This window comes from Nannobrachium achirus (genome assembly GCF_963921795.1).
Source record: "Nannobrachium achirus genome assembly, chromosome: 15".
Lineage (NCBI taxonomy): Eukaryota > Metazoa > Chordata > Actinopteri > Myctophiformes > Myctophidae > Nannobrachium > Nannobrachium achirus.
This window is the reverse complement of record NC_137822.1, coordinates 31,749,502-31,763,157: the sequence shown is the minus strand read 5'-3', so window position 1 is coordinate 31,763,157 and position 13,656 is coordinate 31,749,502. Positions and strand designations below refer to the sequence as shown.

Genomic DNA, 13,656 nt, shown 5'->3' with positions numbered 1-13,656 from the left:
ACTCAGAATTTTGCTGTGTATAAACAGCGAGGTTTGTCACATTCAGTGATCTGTAATGAAAACCATATAATGCTAAATTACACAACCTAACAGCCAGATATGGATAAACAGGCAAATTTCTTCCCTCTTCAAGTCAATAGGTCTAGACCTACTTGAGTTATAAAACACCATCAAATCCTCTGTGTCCATTTAAGTCTGTAAAGAAAATGACCCAGATGGACTAAGGGGGACATTTGGGTCCATTTCTATGTCTCTCAGAGAAGTAGTACTGAGTGTTTTTACTGCACAGAGTGAGTCTGCCTCCTGTGGCCCAAAGATGGACAACCTGTTCTAGGTCAGAATGACATGGCAAATGACCTGCAAGCAATATTCACCCAATCACAGTACTTCTTTGAACTGATGTCACCACAGTACAATCCTTAAGTGTTCATTTATCCATTTGTAACTCCAGGGGGTCCCCAGCAAAACAAGTAAATATAGTCTAACATCAAAATCAGTTTATCCACTTTAACCCTATTATATAACTATATATAACTATTCAAAAATAGCACCAAGCTATAATTACATTTTAATCACTTAGAAAAGGGGTTCTCAACCTTTTCAGGCCGTGAACCCCAAAATAAAAATACTGAACTGGGGACCCCCACTCTGACAAGCACTTGGAATTGTAGATATAGGTCTACATTTAATGTGACTCGGTTCCACGGATAAATATTGTGAAAATAGCAGATCTACATGCGATTTTCACAATGTTTGCCTCTTGCTTACTTAATATTTGACAGTTTGGCTAGTTTGGTATTAAAACGGTCTTGAAAGTCCTTACATTGTCACTTTATAAGTGTTCAGATACACTTATGTTGGTTTGTGAGACATTTTTTATTTATTCTTTTACATTAAGCTACCGTAATCATCTGGGCCCCACAAAATAATTTGGGGACCCCACTTGGGGTCCCGACCCCAAGTTTGAGAACCACTGACTTAGAACATTTTAACAACACAAATCTTCCCTGATTGGGGTCTACACAACATATTTTAGATGGGGGTCCAGTAGTCCATGGCCAAATACATATCAATTTTGGGTCCTTAAAAACGTTTGAGAACCACTAAAGGGTAATTTTGTTACATTTGTAGCCTTTCTCTCTGAGTTATAATAAGTGTGGTTTTACTAGGATGGACAGTGACCAGTGAAAAGTGTGCCAGATTTTTGCACCCCTGCAAAGAGACACATGCAGCCATACCTGACTGGAGATCAGGTCCTCGCACACCGACAGGGCCATCTGTATCGCGTTGGGCTTATGCGTCACGGAGATGGCGGTCAGCTTGAACTTGTCCCGGCCGTAGATCTGGTTGGCCTGGGTCACCGCATCCTTAAACACCTGCTCGTACCTCTTCTGGCTCAGGACGGCCCCGATGTTCACGATCTTGGGCTCGCAGCCGGCCCGCGCGCACGAGCAGGAGAACAGCAGCGCCAGCAGAAACAGACGCATCGTTGCTGCTGGACAATATTATAACCGGCGATCAGCAAAAAGTCTCCGTGTCGGCCGGTCGGCTTGACCAGCCTCCGGACCCCCGCTATATAAGCTGCACCACCGGAACCACAGTCCAGATGGAAAGTGTAGGGGAAAAGATAAAAAAAAAAAAAAAAAAAAACCCTAGTCGGTGGATTTACATGCACTGCGGTGGAATGCGAGCGACCTGCAGAAGCAGCCACTCCACTGCAGCATTCATATGGATAACCTATATATAACTCCCGTTCTCCTCCTGTACTGTACAAGCTAATCGGTCTGGTTTGCAGATACCTGCAGTAAAAAAAAACTATACTTTCCCAAAAGGAAAAGAAAAATCTTTAGTCAGCATCTAAAAAAGAACATTCCTGCTTCAAACGCAGCTTACTGTGATGCTGTGTCTGTTCCGTGGAGTGTGTGAGAGAGGCTCTGCTGTGAAGTGAGTCCACCGATGATGCGACGCTTCAGGCGACTCTGCGCTGTCCTTGGTGCTGACAGCTGTGTGTGTGAGTGTGCCTGTGTGTGGAGCCTATGTATGTATATGTGTGCGCGTGCACGTGGCGAGTGCGCGCCCCCACCTTATAGGCTATACCCCCACTGTTTTTTTTCTCGCGTTGCCTCCCTCTTCTTTTTCTGAGCAGTGAATCAAACCAGATACCAGAAGACACGAAGTTTATCGTTTAAAATGTAATGCACTTTTGCTCAAGAATTTCCCGTCAAAGGACAAGGAAGGCAAGATCATGGTCCAGATTCATAACAATTTTCTAGGCTATATGGACAAAAGACAGAAGATAAATCATCACATTGAGAAGATGCTCGTCTATGAGCCATAATGAACAGTACAGGCACCAAAACCAGTGCCAAATTATCACATTGATGGCACTTGTGTAACCATATGTGCATAACTATGCGCCTTATGTCTTGCGATCAACACAGCAAAGTCTGTTAGTTTAATGGTGTACAAATTGATAACACTGAGGATTTTTCTGCATGTGCAGATCGACGCTTTTAATGTGTGACTCTATTTTTTATGTTTTTTCCTCAAATGGACTCAAACAGCAGATGGAGAGAGGGGTGTTCATTCCGCTGGAACGGGTCGCGGGTCACATAGTTGAGTGGAAATGCCTTGATGTAAAAAACAAATCCACCATTGCTACTGGGCGGAAAGGAAAGTGTGACATGATGCACAGCTCCAAACAGATACAGCCTGTATACTGAAAACAGCAAATTGTTCATGCATCCATGCTGTTCATTATTTCAGCTTCTTAAATAAATCATGCATCGACCGACACACGCGCACGCGCGCGCACACACACACACACACACACACACACACACACACACACACACACACACACACACACACACACACACACACACACACACACACACACACACACACACACACACACACACACACACACACACACACACACACACACACACACACCTCCCCCCGGCGTGTGATGTTGTATGCCTGGGGTTCTTTAATCAGACACCTGAATAATTGCAGGAGTTGTCTCATGAAATCATTACAGTGAGACTACAGTATGTATGTAGACCTATATTATTAACCCTAGCGGTTCCCAGACATTTTCATGTCAAGGAACCCAACACTGATATGCATTTGGCCATGGACCCCCATCTGAAAATAATTCTTGTCAGTATTTTCTCCCCCCCCCCCCTTTTCCCCCATGATTCAACTGAGAGATGGGCATAATGTGTTAGGGGAAAATAGAAATAAATAGGATATCATGATTTATATAATCTAATACACGTTTCATGTAAAAGTGCTTAATTTCTGTGCAAAAACAGTAAACGCCTTCTTGTTTAGCTACATCACATCACACTAATGATGGCCAACGACTTGGCTTTGATGCTATCTTTGAATAGATGTCGACCTATTTGACACTGCAGACAGATAATTGCCTTCTTTTGATGGAGTCTTAATTTCTCTCCAAAAGCCCTGACTATGATTAAAGGACAACTTTAGTTGTTTTACAACAAGGGTTCATATTTTAGATAGTTATTTGAGAAAATAAAAGATGAGTGTTAAAATGTTTTCATTTATTTACTTCTTTATCGTTTTAGTGATTATAACGATTCTGATTTGCATGCATGCCCCCAAGTTGGGGGCATGCATGCAAGTGCCTAAATATGTGTTTTTAGACACAATAAGCCCATTCCCTAGATGCACCGCAATCTTTAATGGGCAGATGTGACTTATGGGGGCTGTGTAAATAGTAACAAAGAAATTGCCGGTTTATCGTGTCTAAAAAGACATATTTAGCTACTTGTTCGCATGCCCCCACCCACTGAAATCAAAATACTAAGATCGCTAAAACAATAGAAAGCAGTAAATGAAAACATTTTAACACTCATCTTTTCTTTTCTCTAATTACAATCTAAAATATGAACCCTTGTTGTAAAAAGTTGTCCTTTAAGGATTAATGTGATTATGGTAAGCTCACATTGCATATCGCACAAACCACAGTACATTTCAAAAGCCCTTAAAAAAAATCTATATTCAATATTCGGCCAAATTCGACTATATCTTTAGTCGGGGACACAGATCAAAAAGCTCACAATGTCCCTGAGCTTTGCTATACTCAAATAGTCAATATAAATAGGATTAAAGTGGTTAAAGCAATGTTGATGCTATTAACACATTTTGCTGAGGACCCCCTGGGACCCCCCAGGACCCTAACACATTAGGCCTAGCCTATATTGACCTATACTGTGTGCGTTAGGCTTGTAGAACACAAGAAATGGACCGTGACACATCCAGAGAGTTGTACTGCATTATGCTATACTAGGCCTACTACTACTACTACTAAGTCCTTCTTCATTTAATCAAGTACGCACTTATACACAAAACTGTAACAGGCAGTGCATGGAGTGGGGTAATTTCATTAAAGGAAAGCCACCCCGCCTAGAAGAGATGGAGCCAAGCATTTAAGTAACCGCGAGGGCATCCCCAATAGTGAGGAGGCAGGAAAAAAATCAACCTCTTGGTTACCTAGGAAACAAGCTCCCTCTTAACACACATGAGAGGCTGGGCGCAGGCACACACACACACACACACACACACACACACACACACACACACACACACACACACACACACACACACACACACACACACACACACACACACACACACACACACACACACACACACACACACACACACACACACACACACACACACACACACACACACACATTTGGCCTTGATTGAAAATTACATTGAAAATAGGTGGGTTTAGGCCAGTAAAGCCATTGAAAAGTCTTCTGAATAATAAATCAAACAACACAGTTATGTCCCAGTGTGTTCCAGCGCGCTGATAAATTAATAACAAGGCTGAAGTCATCGACATGGCCTATGGGCTGCCAACCTGGCTGCTGATATTGTTCCAGTATGACTTGATGCAATTCATCATGCTGCATCGTTTAAAAACAAAATCAATTAAGTGTTCAATACTGTATGTATACTGCATATGGATATTAAATCTGACAGGGTTATTTATCCTATCACGTCATAGAGTCGGCTATGTAATATAATACATGGCCGCATTGCTGATGATGTGCCATGATACAAATGCACATTACTCTAACTCAGTAAAATCCTTAATTTATTCATTCAGAGAGTGAAAAAAGTAAAAGTAAACAATTAACACTGAGAATTTGTGTGTTCAAGCGTGTCATCATGCAGTTGAAGATGAATGAATAATCCTGAAATAGTATTTTCTTTTTCTTTTTCTGTGGCCGAACACAGCATTTTAATGATGCTTTCCTACTATCAGTGCGATAGTGAGTGATGGATTCTTCGAGTAGCCACTAGAGGGGCATTGCTTTGAGTGGTGGAAACCTCTAGGCCCAACCTCCAACCCGCCCCCTCTTCAAACATCAATAAAGCTGGACCAGTGTGCAAAGCAATCGTTACAGCAGTCCTCTGCCAGAGAAACAAGCCACTGCCATGGCCTGTTGGAACAGACAAAACAGTTGAGACTGTCAAGAAAAGGGAATCATGCAAAAACAAATGCAAGCATACAAATTCATCCTAGTGCGCACACACACACACACACACACACACACACACACACACACACACACACACACACACACACACACACACACACACACACACACACACACACACACACACACACACACACACACACACACACACACACACACACACACACACACACACACACACACACACACACACACACACACACACACGGATGTGTGTATACACCCCCACAAAGACGCACACACATGAGTTCACACATTAAGTAATCCACCCACACAGAAGTGATACAGACTCATATGCCGCCTACAGAACATGTTTGAACCGTATAGGAGCGAAACATACAGTAGACTCTTCACATGCTCAATTCAGACGATTCAAACATACGCTGTACTCTACTGAGAAGAGCTTGTGTGATTCCTCTGTATTAAGCCTGGGCGATATTAGGAAAACCTTCAATATTCGATAATGTTGTCAAATACTTCGATATCGATATTACTCACGATATTAGTAAAAACATTTGTATTATATTGTTTTTAATGTTTTTCTGCTTTAGGTCCACTGCCTGCCTAACCCAGATAATGATTAGCATATCCATGCATGCACACTGCACAGTACACATAGAATAAAGAAATTAACTGACTTATTTCCATTTCCCAACAATGGTTTTATAACCACACCTGGTTACAGATGGACTGCTTTTTTGAATGTGCTACATGCATGCATAGTGTGTCTATTATACACAAATACCATTTCAAGCTGTCTTCGTCGATATGTACCTCGCATGTTGATACCTCGATATCGATACATTTTCGATATATTGCCCAGCCTTAAGGCCCATTCCCACTGGGCCAGATAACAGATATCTGGAGATATTTCTCCAGATATGTTTCCATGCAAAGTGGATGGTAGATACAGATAAAAAAAAATCTACCACAGATATTTGCCACAGATACTTTTATCTGTGGCAAATATTTTTTTTATCTGTATCTACCATCCACTTTGCATTGAAAAATATCTGGAGAAATATCTCCAGATATCTGTTATCTGGCCCAGTGGGAATGGGCCTTTACTCTGTATGTCTGTGCAAATGCACGATGATGATGGTCATAATAAAGAAAGGAAGAACAAGAGGAAGGACTGCGAGATAGCATGTTGCACTTTACCCTTACATGCTTTACAGTGTAGCCTGACAGTGGAGCATTTGTCTCGACACACACTGCACGTCTCAGACTCTCACGTTGCCTCTGTGCATTCAGAGGAAAATGTGCACTGACTGGATAACCATGTTGTAGTGGAGTGGCGTGAGGAAGCGATAAATAACACCACATCCACTTCACGAGAGCACGGTATTGCGTCCAGATGTGCTCTCCACTCACAGAGTTCATCTGTGTAGGCGGTTCACTGGTTGGTTGGACACGGAGCTACACATTAGCTGATTGAGAGATTGGCCAACATAAGAAATAATTCTTAGTCCACTGATGTGTTGACACATGCGTGAGAGAAGATTCTTTGCTGCCTTCTTCAGTTCTTGGAAGTGCATTCACATAGCATGTGCCATCTTCAGATGCATCAGCGCTGCTCGCTGATGTGTTTCTCATGTAGTGTGAATCCCTGCATGAATTAGTAATGCACAAGCCCTTCAATGCTTACTTTGGCCTTCTCCCCAAGGTGAACTGAACTATTCATGCTGCGGTAACTACAGATAAAATTACCAAAGAAGAATCTGGCTTTGTCTATATGCAGTAAAATCCAGGATGTTAGTTCAACGCAGAGAGTCTAAAATGTGCGCTTGCAGTATGAGTAAATTCAAGAATTAATTTTAAGTTCTGATAATGCTGATAAAGTAAACATATTCAGATTGTTCATATTCCATATTCGAGAAAAAAAAGAAGAAAAAAGAAAAAAGACCAGAATCGTAAATGCATCATGGGTCTCAGTCAAACTTGGTTTGACTGAGTCCCATGTAGCAGGGCACCACAAATGCTACAAATATCAGTGTGTATTTCACAAACCAGATTTCTTTCCCCACCAAATTAGAACATTTGGAACAAATGACCTCAGGAGTCATGTGACAGTCCTGGGTATAGGCGACCCAGCCTGGCGGAGATATGTGCTCCTTTCCAGTTTATCTCTGTGGTTTACACAGTGTGGTGCATTTTTGCCCTTGTACAATGTTCAACCCTAGTGCAGTGCAACAACTTAAATGTCAGAGTAGAGTCAGCCTAAAATCCAGATGGTCTACAGACATTTCCTTCTTCACTTACGACATACACAAATAGTAAAATACACACGCACTAAATTAACTTAACTAAATTAACTTGGAGGGTACCTCATGGACCCATGAGGTTACATGTTTACAGTTAGTGTTGTAGAACTGTGGACAAAATAAATGCAAAACACTCTTCATGGAGTGCATGTTTGGTTGCTACAATTAGCCGATGTTAGAACATGGTCCATGTCTACAGTACATTCTACAAAGGAAAACATTTCTTACTTTTACTCTTGAAGCTCTAGTTATGTGTGTTTTCTACTGCAGTGCTGCTATGACAGCTGAATTTTCCTTGTGGGATCAAGGTCCGTCTGTTGGGTGCCAACATTGGCACAGGGGAGGGTGATCACCGGCACACTGGCAGAAGTGTGAGAGAGAGGATTTTTATTGAAAATGTAAACGTGGTCAATTAAAGTTATACCATGTAACTTTTTTTATAAAACAAATCTTAAAATTGTCCTAACTGTTAAATCGCTAAAGTTTTAGAACACCCACTCCGTTATTTTCAGCTTCTGAAGCCTTCTCTTTATATGTTTTCTATGAGCCGTGAGGGGGGGAGAATTTCGCGGCAAAATTGCGTCATACACTACCGGCCAATCACAGCGAGGGTTATACACTGCCGGCCAATCACAGCGCATCTTGAAGTGGGGTCGCTATCACAATACGGCGGCCATATTTGTAGGCGCCCGTGTAGCTTGCCTCAACATAACAACAGCATTTACTCGGCGAAGGAGTCAGTTTCTCCGGAATGCCTGAACGCACAGGAACCAGGGACCCCTCTAAAGATAGATCTCGGCGAGGTGGAGGCAGACGCGGGGGTGGTCCGCGGCGAAAAACGGCCGAAAGACGCGGACACGACCGTGGTTTGCTATAGAGCTACTGACCTCTAGGTGAGCAACTTACACAGTATAGCTTTAAATGAAGTTAGCTAATAAATAGCAAATTACATCTTGCAGATAATTCTACATTCATTAAAACTCTGAACTCTGACCGGGGAGGGAGTCGGGTCGGGGAGATTGGTGGATTATTGCTCTGGGTCTAATGATCCTTATAACAATGTCCTATAAAAATATGCAAAATATTTGTCATTAAAATGTGTGTTGAAATGCACACCGACACTCTAGAAAAGAAAAACATGGCACTTCATCTCAAAAAGGTTGCTGACCCCTGTCTTAGAAGATTCTCCCTCCTGGCTCCCAAGCTGTGAAATGACCCTCCCTCAGTCAGGACTGCAGACACAATCCCCATGTACCTCACCCTGGCCTTGTTACAGTATTCAGTACTATTCAGATGCATGTCGGTTACTTGTCCATGTTATGTTATTTATGTACTGTAGATATGGTTACTTTTCCATAAATGATAAGAGAACATTATTTAGATATTGTTGTGTAGACAGGTTTGATGTTAACCTGCATTGTTACCGGTACTTTGGTTGCTCGGTTGTTTTCTTTGCATCCCATTTACTTGACCATTACTCCATACTCCTTGTCGATTATTGACTGGGGTTCATGCCATTTGCACTTTGTTAATTACCCTGGAGAGCCTCTGCTAAATGCCTAAATTGCAATTTGCAAGGTTAGAGCTGTGTCTTGGAGAAAGCTCCTCTGTTTTGACATTTTCTCTGGTGCAGTGGTGCGATGTGTCAGGGAAAAAGTTGCATGCATCAAAGGACGGACTCACACGCGCGTTCTGGATTTGATTTGATATGTTTCTATTTCCAGACATTATAGGGCTGCACAGACAAAACAAGTGTACCGTCTCTCAACTGAGGAAAGTCCAACATGGACTTGCATTCATATGCATCGTACATAGTCTGCACAGCCCTGTACTGGCTCAAATAGGAACACAATCCAGACTCTAGCCTGAACTATTTTGTTCTGTGTACGAGTGCTCCCTTGCTGAATGTAGATACAGTATAAAATAGATGGGTCATAAGCGGCCTACTTCTGTGTTAACACCCACCTACTTTAGTGAGGACCTGATGACTCTTATCGCTATGGATAGTATTGAATCGATTGCATTGCATCAAACAAGCTTGTCATGGAGGCTCCCATGGATTGATTACTTCCTGTTTTAGTCTAGACACTGAAGCACAACAATGGTATGAATGGAACTGTCCCATCCATACTTTTTTATTAGTATGCCTATGGCAATATCTATGAGCATTTATCAATGTATAAGTGCTTATATTTGTTTTGATACAGATTACATACTGTAGTCAAAACACGGTAGTGTATTTTAGGCTATAAATACATATCCTTGACATTATAGTGTCTTTCCCTCTCATATAAATTATATATATATTTTTTACCTTTGTATTAATACATTTACCTTATCCTCCACTTTTATAGATAACTACTTTTAAATGAAAAATAAATGAATTAGTGTAACCATTTTTTGCTGTGAATGGGTACCATTTTAAAAGTAATCACAGGCCTTATAGCTTTCATTTCTTTTACTAATGTTCCATAAATAAAATGTATTACATTGTGGGGCCAAGGCTCCCTCAACCGTATTATGAAAATGGGATGAGATTGAGTTGCTGCATGCTTTCCTTGCGAGCTTGTCATATTGGATATTTTCAGCACGCAATACCGTCATGCAACAAAGTATAAATCAGGCTTTACTAAGAATATGCAGCAGCTACAGTATAGCGGTGAGCATCTGATCTGCTCAGCTGAGAACAGAAGTAGGTCAAAAAGAGGAGAGAATAGCACAGGACTCAGACACTGCAAAGATAGTTGGCTTTCAAAAGGTGGCACAAGGAACAGGGAAGATGACACATCGAGTGCAGGTATAGTTCAGGTAGGCACGGCAGGCAGGAGATGTACACACTCAGCCTCACTCTACCCCCACCCTCTACAGTATGTAACATACACCCACTACAATCAGACGGTCTTTCCACGTTCGACTTCACTCAGCTCCCATTCGTTAACAAGCTAACGCATACTGCACGCCCTCAATCTAATGTTCACTCTTCAAGTTCAGCATCGGTCACAGCTGTTCCTGCAGCTGTCCGTTATCAAACTCCCTCCACCGCCCCAGCCTGTTTGTTCATCTGTATACACTCTGAGCCAAAGCGGACACTCTCTGTATGTAAATGGGCAGACCCGGAGTAGCTCTCCGGGAGTCTCCAGCCAACAGCATGTGTTCTCCTCCCCCCACCCCCCTCTGCTCCTCCGCTCAGCGCAGAAAGCTGCTGCGTCATGACGTCAACACATTCGGTGCGACGCTCTCTGCACTCTGATTGGTTAGGGAAATTCTACACTTCCTACAACAGTGATCATAACGTGATCGCCCAGGTTTCTTTTTCTTTCCGATCGCCAAAAGAAGCCTGGGTTTCCGAGGCTAATCTGTATATTAACTTATGTTCTTGAAGGGTTCTATGTCGATCTATAACTCTGTATGTTATGCTCTGCTTTTGGGGGGGGGGGGGGGGGGGGGGTTTGTGATCTGTGTCTTGTCGCTTGCACAGATAATCTGTAGTATCAATGGAGCAGAGTCACACCGCCAAACTGAATTCCATAGCATTGAAATAAATGGTCATTCCAGACAAAAGTGTCTAACTGAACTATGGGAGTCACTGGAGTTCATATAATTGGCTGATGAAATGAATAAACCTCTAGGGATACTTTGTATGGTGACATGAATGTTTAACTTGAATGATTTCCCCTCAAAATATATATTTCAACTGATTCCACTGGCTTTGTTAGCTGTCAGATTCATAGCCAGAGAGCCAGAGATTTATGCCAGTGTTGCCATTCATCTTTAGTATAAGCTACTTAAGGCACTTAATCATTGATATATCTTTGCGAGAAATTAACTCAAAGCCCAAGGTTAAGTCTTCCTTGTTTAAGTTATGGAATGACATTTTGTTTAAAGTATCAACTGGAGCTTTTTAATAACAATTGATTTGTTTGAGGACAAGCTGTAAGTGATTGCAAAATAATTACACTGATCACTCATTTGAAATGACTGATCAATACATTCTTTGTACATGTCTTTGTATTGTTTACAATAAAGGGCCACTGCCTCCCTGTTATAGGTTAATTGGCTGTTTACTCATCAATCATGTTCTATAGCTCCAGCCTTTGACACTGTACCTCCGCTCATCACCAGTTCAGTTTCAAACATTTCTTTCCAACCTCTTGCCTCCTGATTTCACCATGCAGGTGACAACCCACCTGTCGGCCAGCCTGCCTTGCCTTGAGTTTGTGGATTTGGGTTGAATTCAATATTCCATTTGGTTTGAGTTCTGCTTTTGGGTTGGTAATACAACACTCCTTTAAAAGAGACAAGTGCATGATAGTGCTGTTGGTACTGATCAAAAATCTAAGACCGGGTGTTTTAATGAAACTAGTAACAAAAACAGGAGCTCTGCAAACCAACTTGAATACAGAACACATGACAATGACCCAAGGTCATATACACACCAGAGGTGATTACAAAGGGGGGCACACGTCAGTCCAACGTCTCATTACTCTACTACGTGGCTGCGCGTGCTTAGGGTTAGCACTAGCTTGGGGTTAGTAATGGAGTCGGACGAACGCAACGTCAGAGTAATACGTGTCAGATTCAAAGAAATACAGCTAGGGCAGACATCAACATAGAACTAACACTAACTAGGCCAGGGAACAAAATACGGAGAACTACAAAACCTAGTCATGACAGCTATGAATGTGGCACAAAGTCTCACCTAAGACAGTAAACCCGCACCTAAAATATAACTCTTGGCGTCCCACAAAGTCGATGAGGAAGGCCCGAAGGGGGACTTTAGGGGTGTAGGAAATTGGGGGTACAACATGGACATGCAGGCAGGGAAAGGGGCTGAAACCCCTTGAAGCCTGTTCTGCCACTGGCAGACAGGAAAGGAACGTTGCGATTTAAATGGCCTTTCTTCCTAAAAATGTATTATTTATTGCATGCCACGGCTGCCGGATAGTGAAATTCAGAGTGGAATTTGTAGGGATTCCCAACTGCTTGTTCGTTGTGTTGTGACCTTTTCACACATTTGGCTGGAGACAGACAAAAAAGCACGAAAGACAATTGGACTATAAATATTAATGCTGTTATGCAGACGTGCATACAGGTGATGGCTGAGAAAAAACGGCTGAATTGTTTTAGTTTTCACAGCACAGATGGGTGGCTTACTTTTGGCTACACTGTCAACAACACACCATTGTTTGTAGTTTAAAACTATTATTGTAATACAATGCATTTGTGACTTTATTGGTACAGTATAACAGAAAATGCCGTCGGCCCCTTCATATTTTCAAATATGGCCCCTTTAGAAAAAGGTTTGGACACCCCTGCATTACACAAATCTCCAACAGTTAACCAACCATCATCAACCATGCCCACTGGCAAGTTGCAACACCCTGGGTACATACCACAGTCGCAGAACCATACAGAGCTCACCGGGTGAAAGCAGGCTCAGGCTGTGTGGTAGCTGGGTGCTGTCCCCTGGGTCCAGTTTGGTTGGGTCACTCTGTCATTTGCTGGTGGTGTGGCAAGGACCCACGTGTAGGAGAGTAAGGCAGGCAGTGTGACCCAAGACAGGGTGTTTTAATGCAGTTGACACAGATAACTAAAATAGCAGCTGAGCTCTCAAACATAATCTCAGAAATATAACACACAACAATGACCCAGCAAGGACTGACTAGCAAACAACACTGAAGGGTGATTACAAACGAGATACAGCTGTTGCAGACTGCAACATAGAATTAAGAAAGCTAGACCAGGGAACAACATTTGCATAGCATAACAAAAGCAAGACAATTAGACAGTGGATGAGGCACAAACTGTGACAAAATATGGCTTGCCCCAAAATATATTTAGTAAAA

At 42.2% G+C, this 13,656-nt stretch overlaps 1 protein-coding gene across 5 annotated transcripts in view; it reads right to left on the bottom strand.

Annotated features, from left to right (window-relative positions):
• LOC308299306 (glutamate receptor ionotropic, NMDA 1) overlaps positions 1–1,487 on the bottom strand; it is a gene marked incomplete at both ends in the record, with an annotated part of 46,284 nt that extends 44,797 nt beyond the window's left edge. For all 5 annotated transcript variants that reach the window (XM_080743050.1, XM_080743051.1, XM_080743053.1 and 2 more), the window contains one exon: positions 1,239–1,487. In XM_080743050.1, coding sequence (XP_080599176.1) covers positions 1,239–1,487 — 249 coding nt within the window. The remainder of the gene's footprint in view (positions 1–1,238) is intronic.
• Between the last annotated feature and the right edge of the window lie 12,169 nt (positions 1,488–13,656).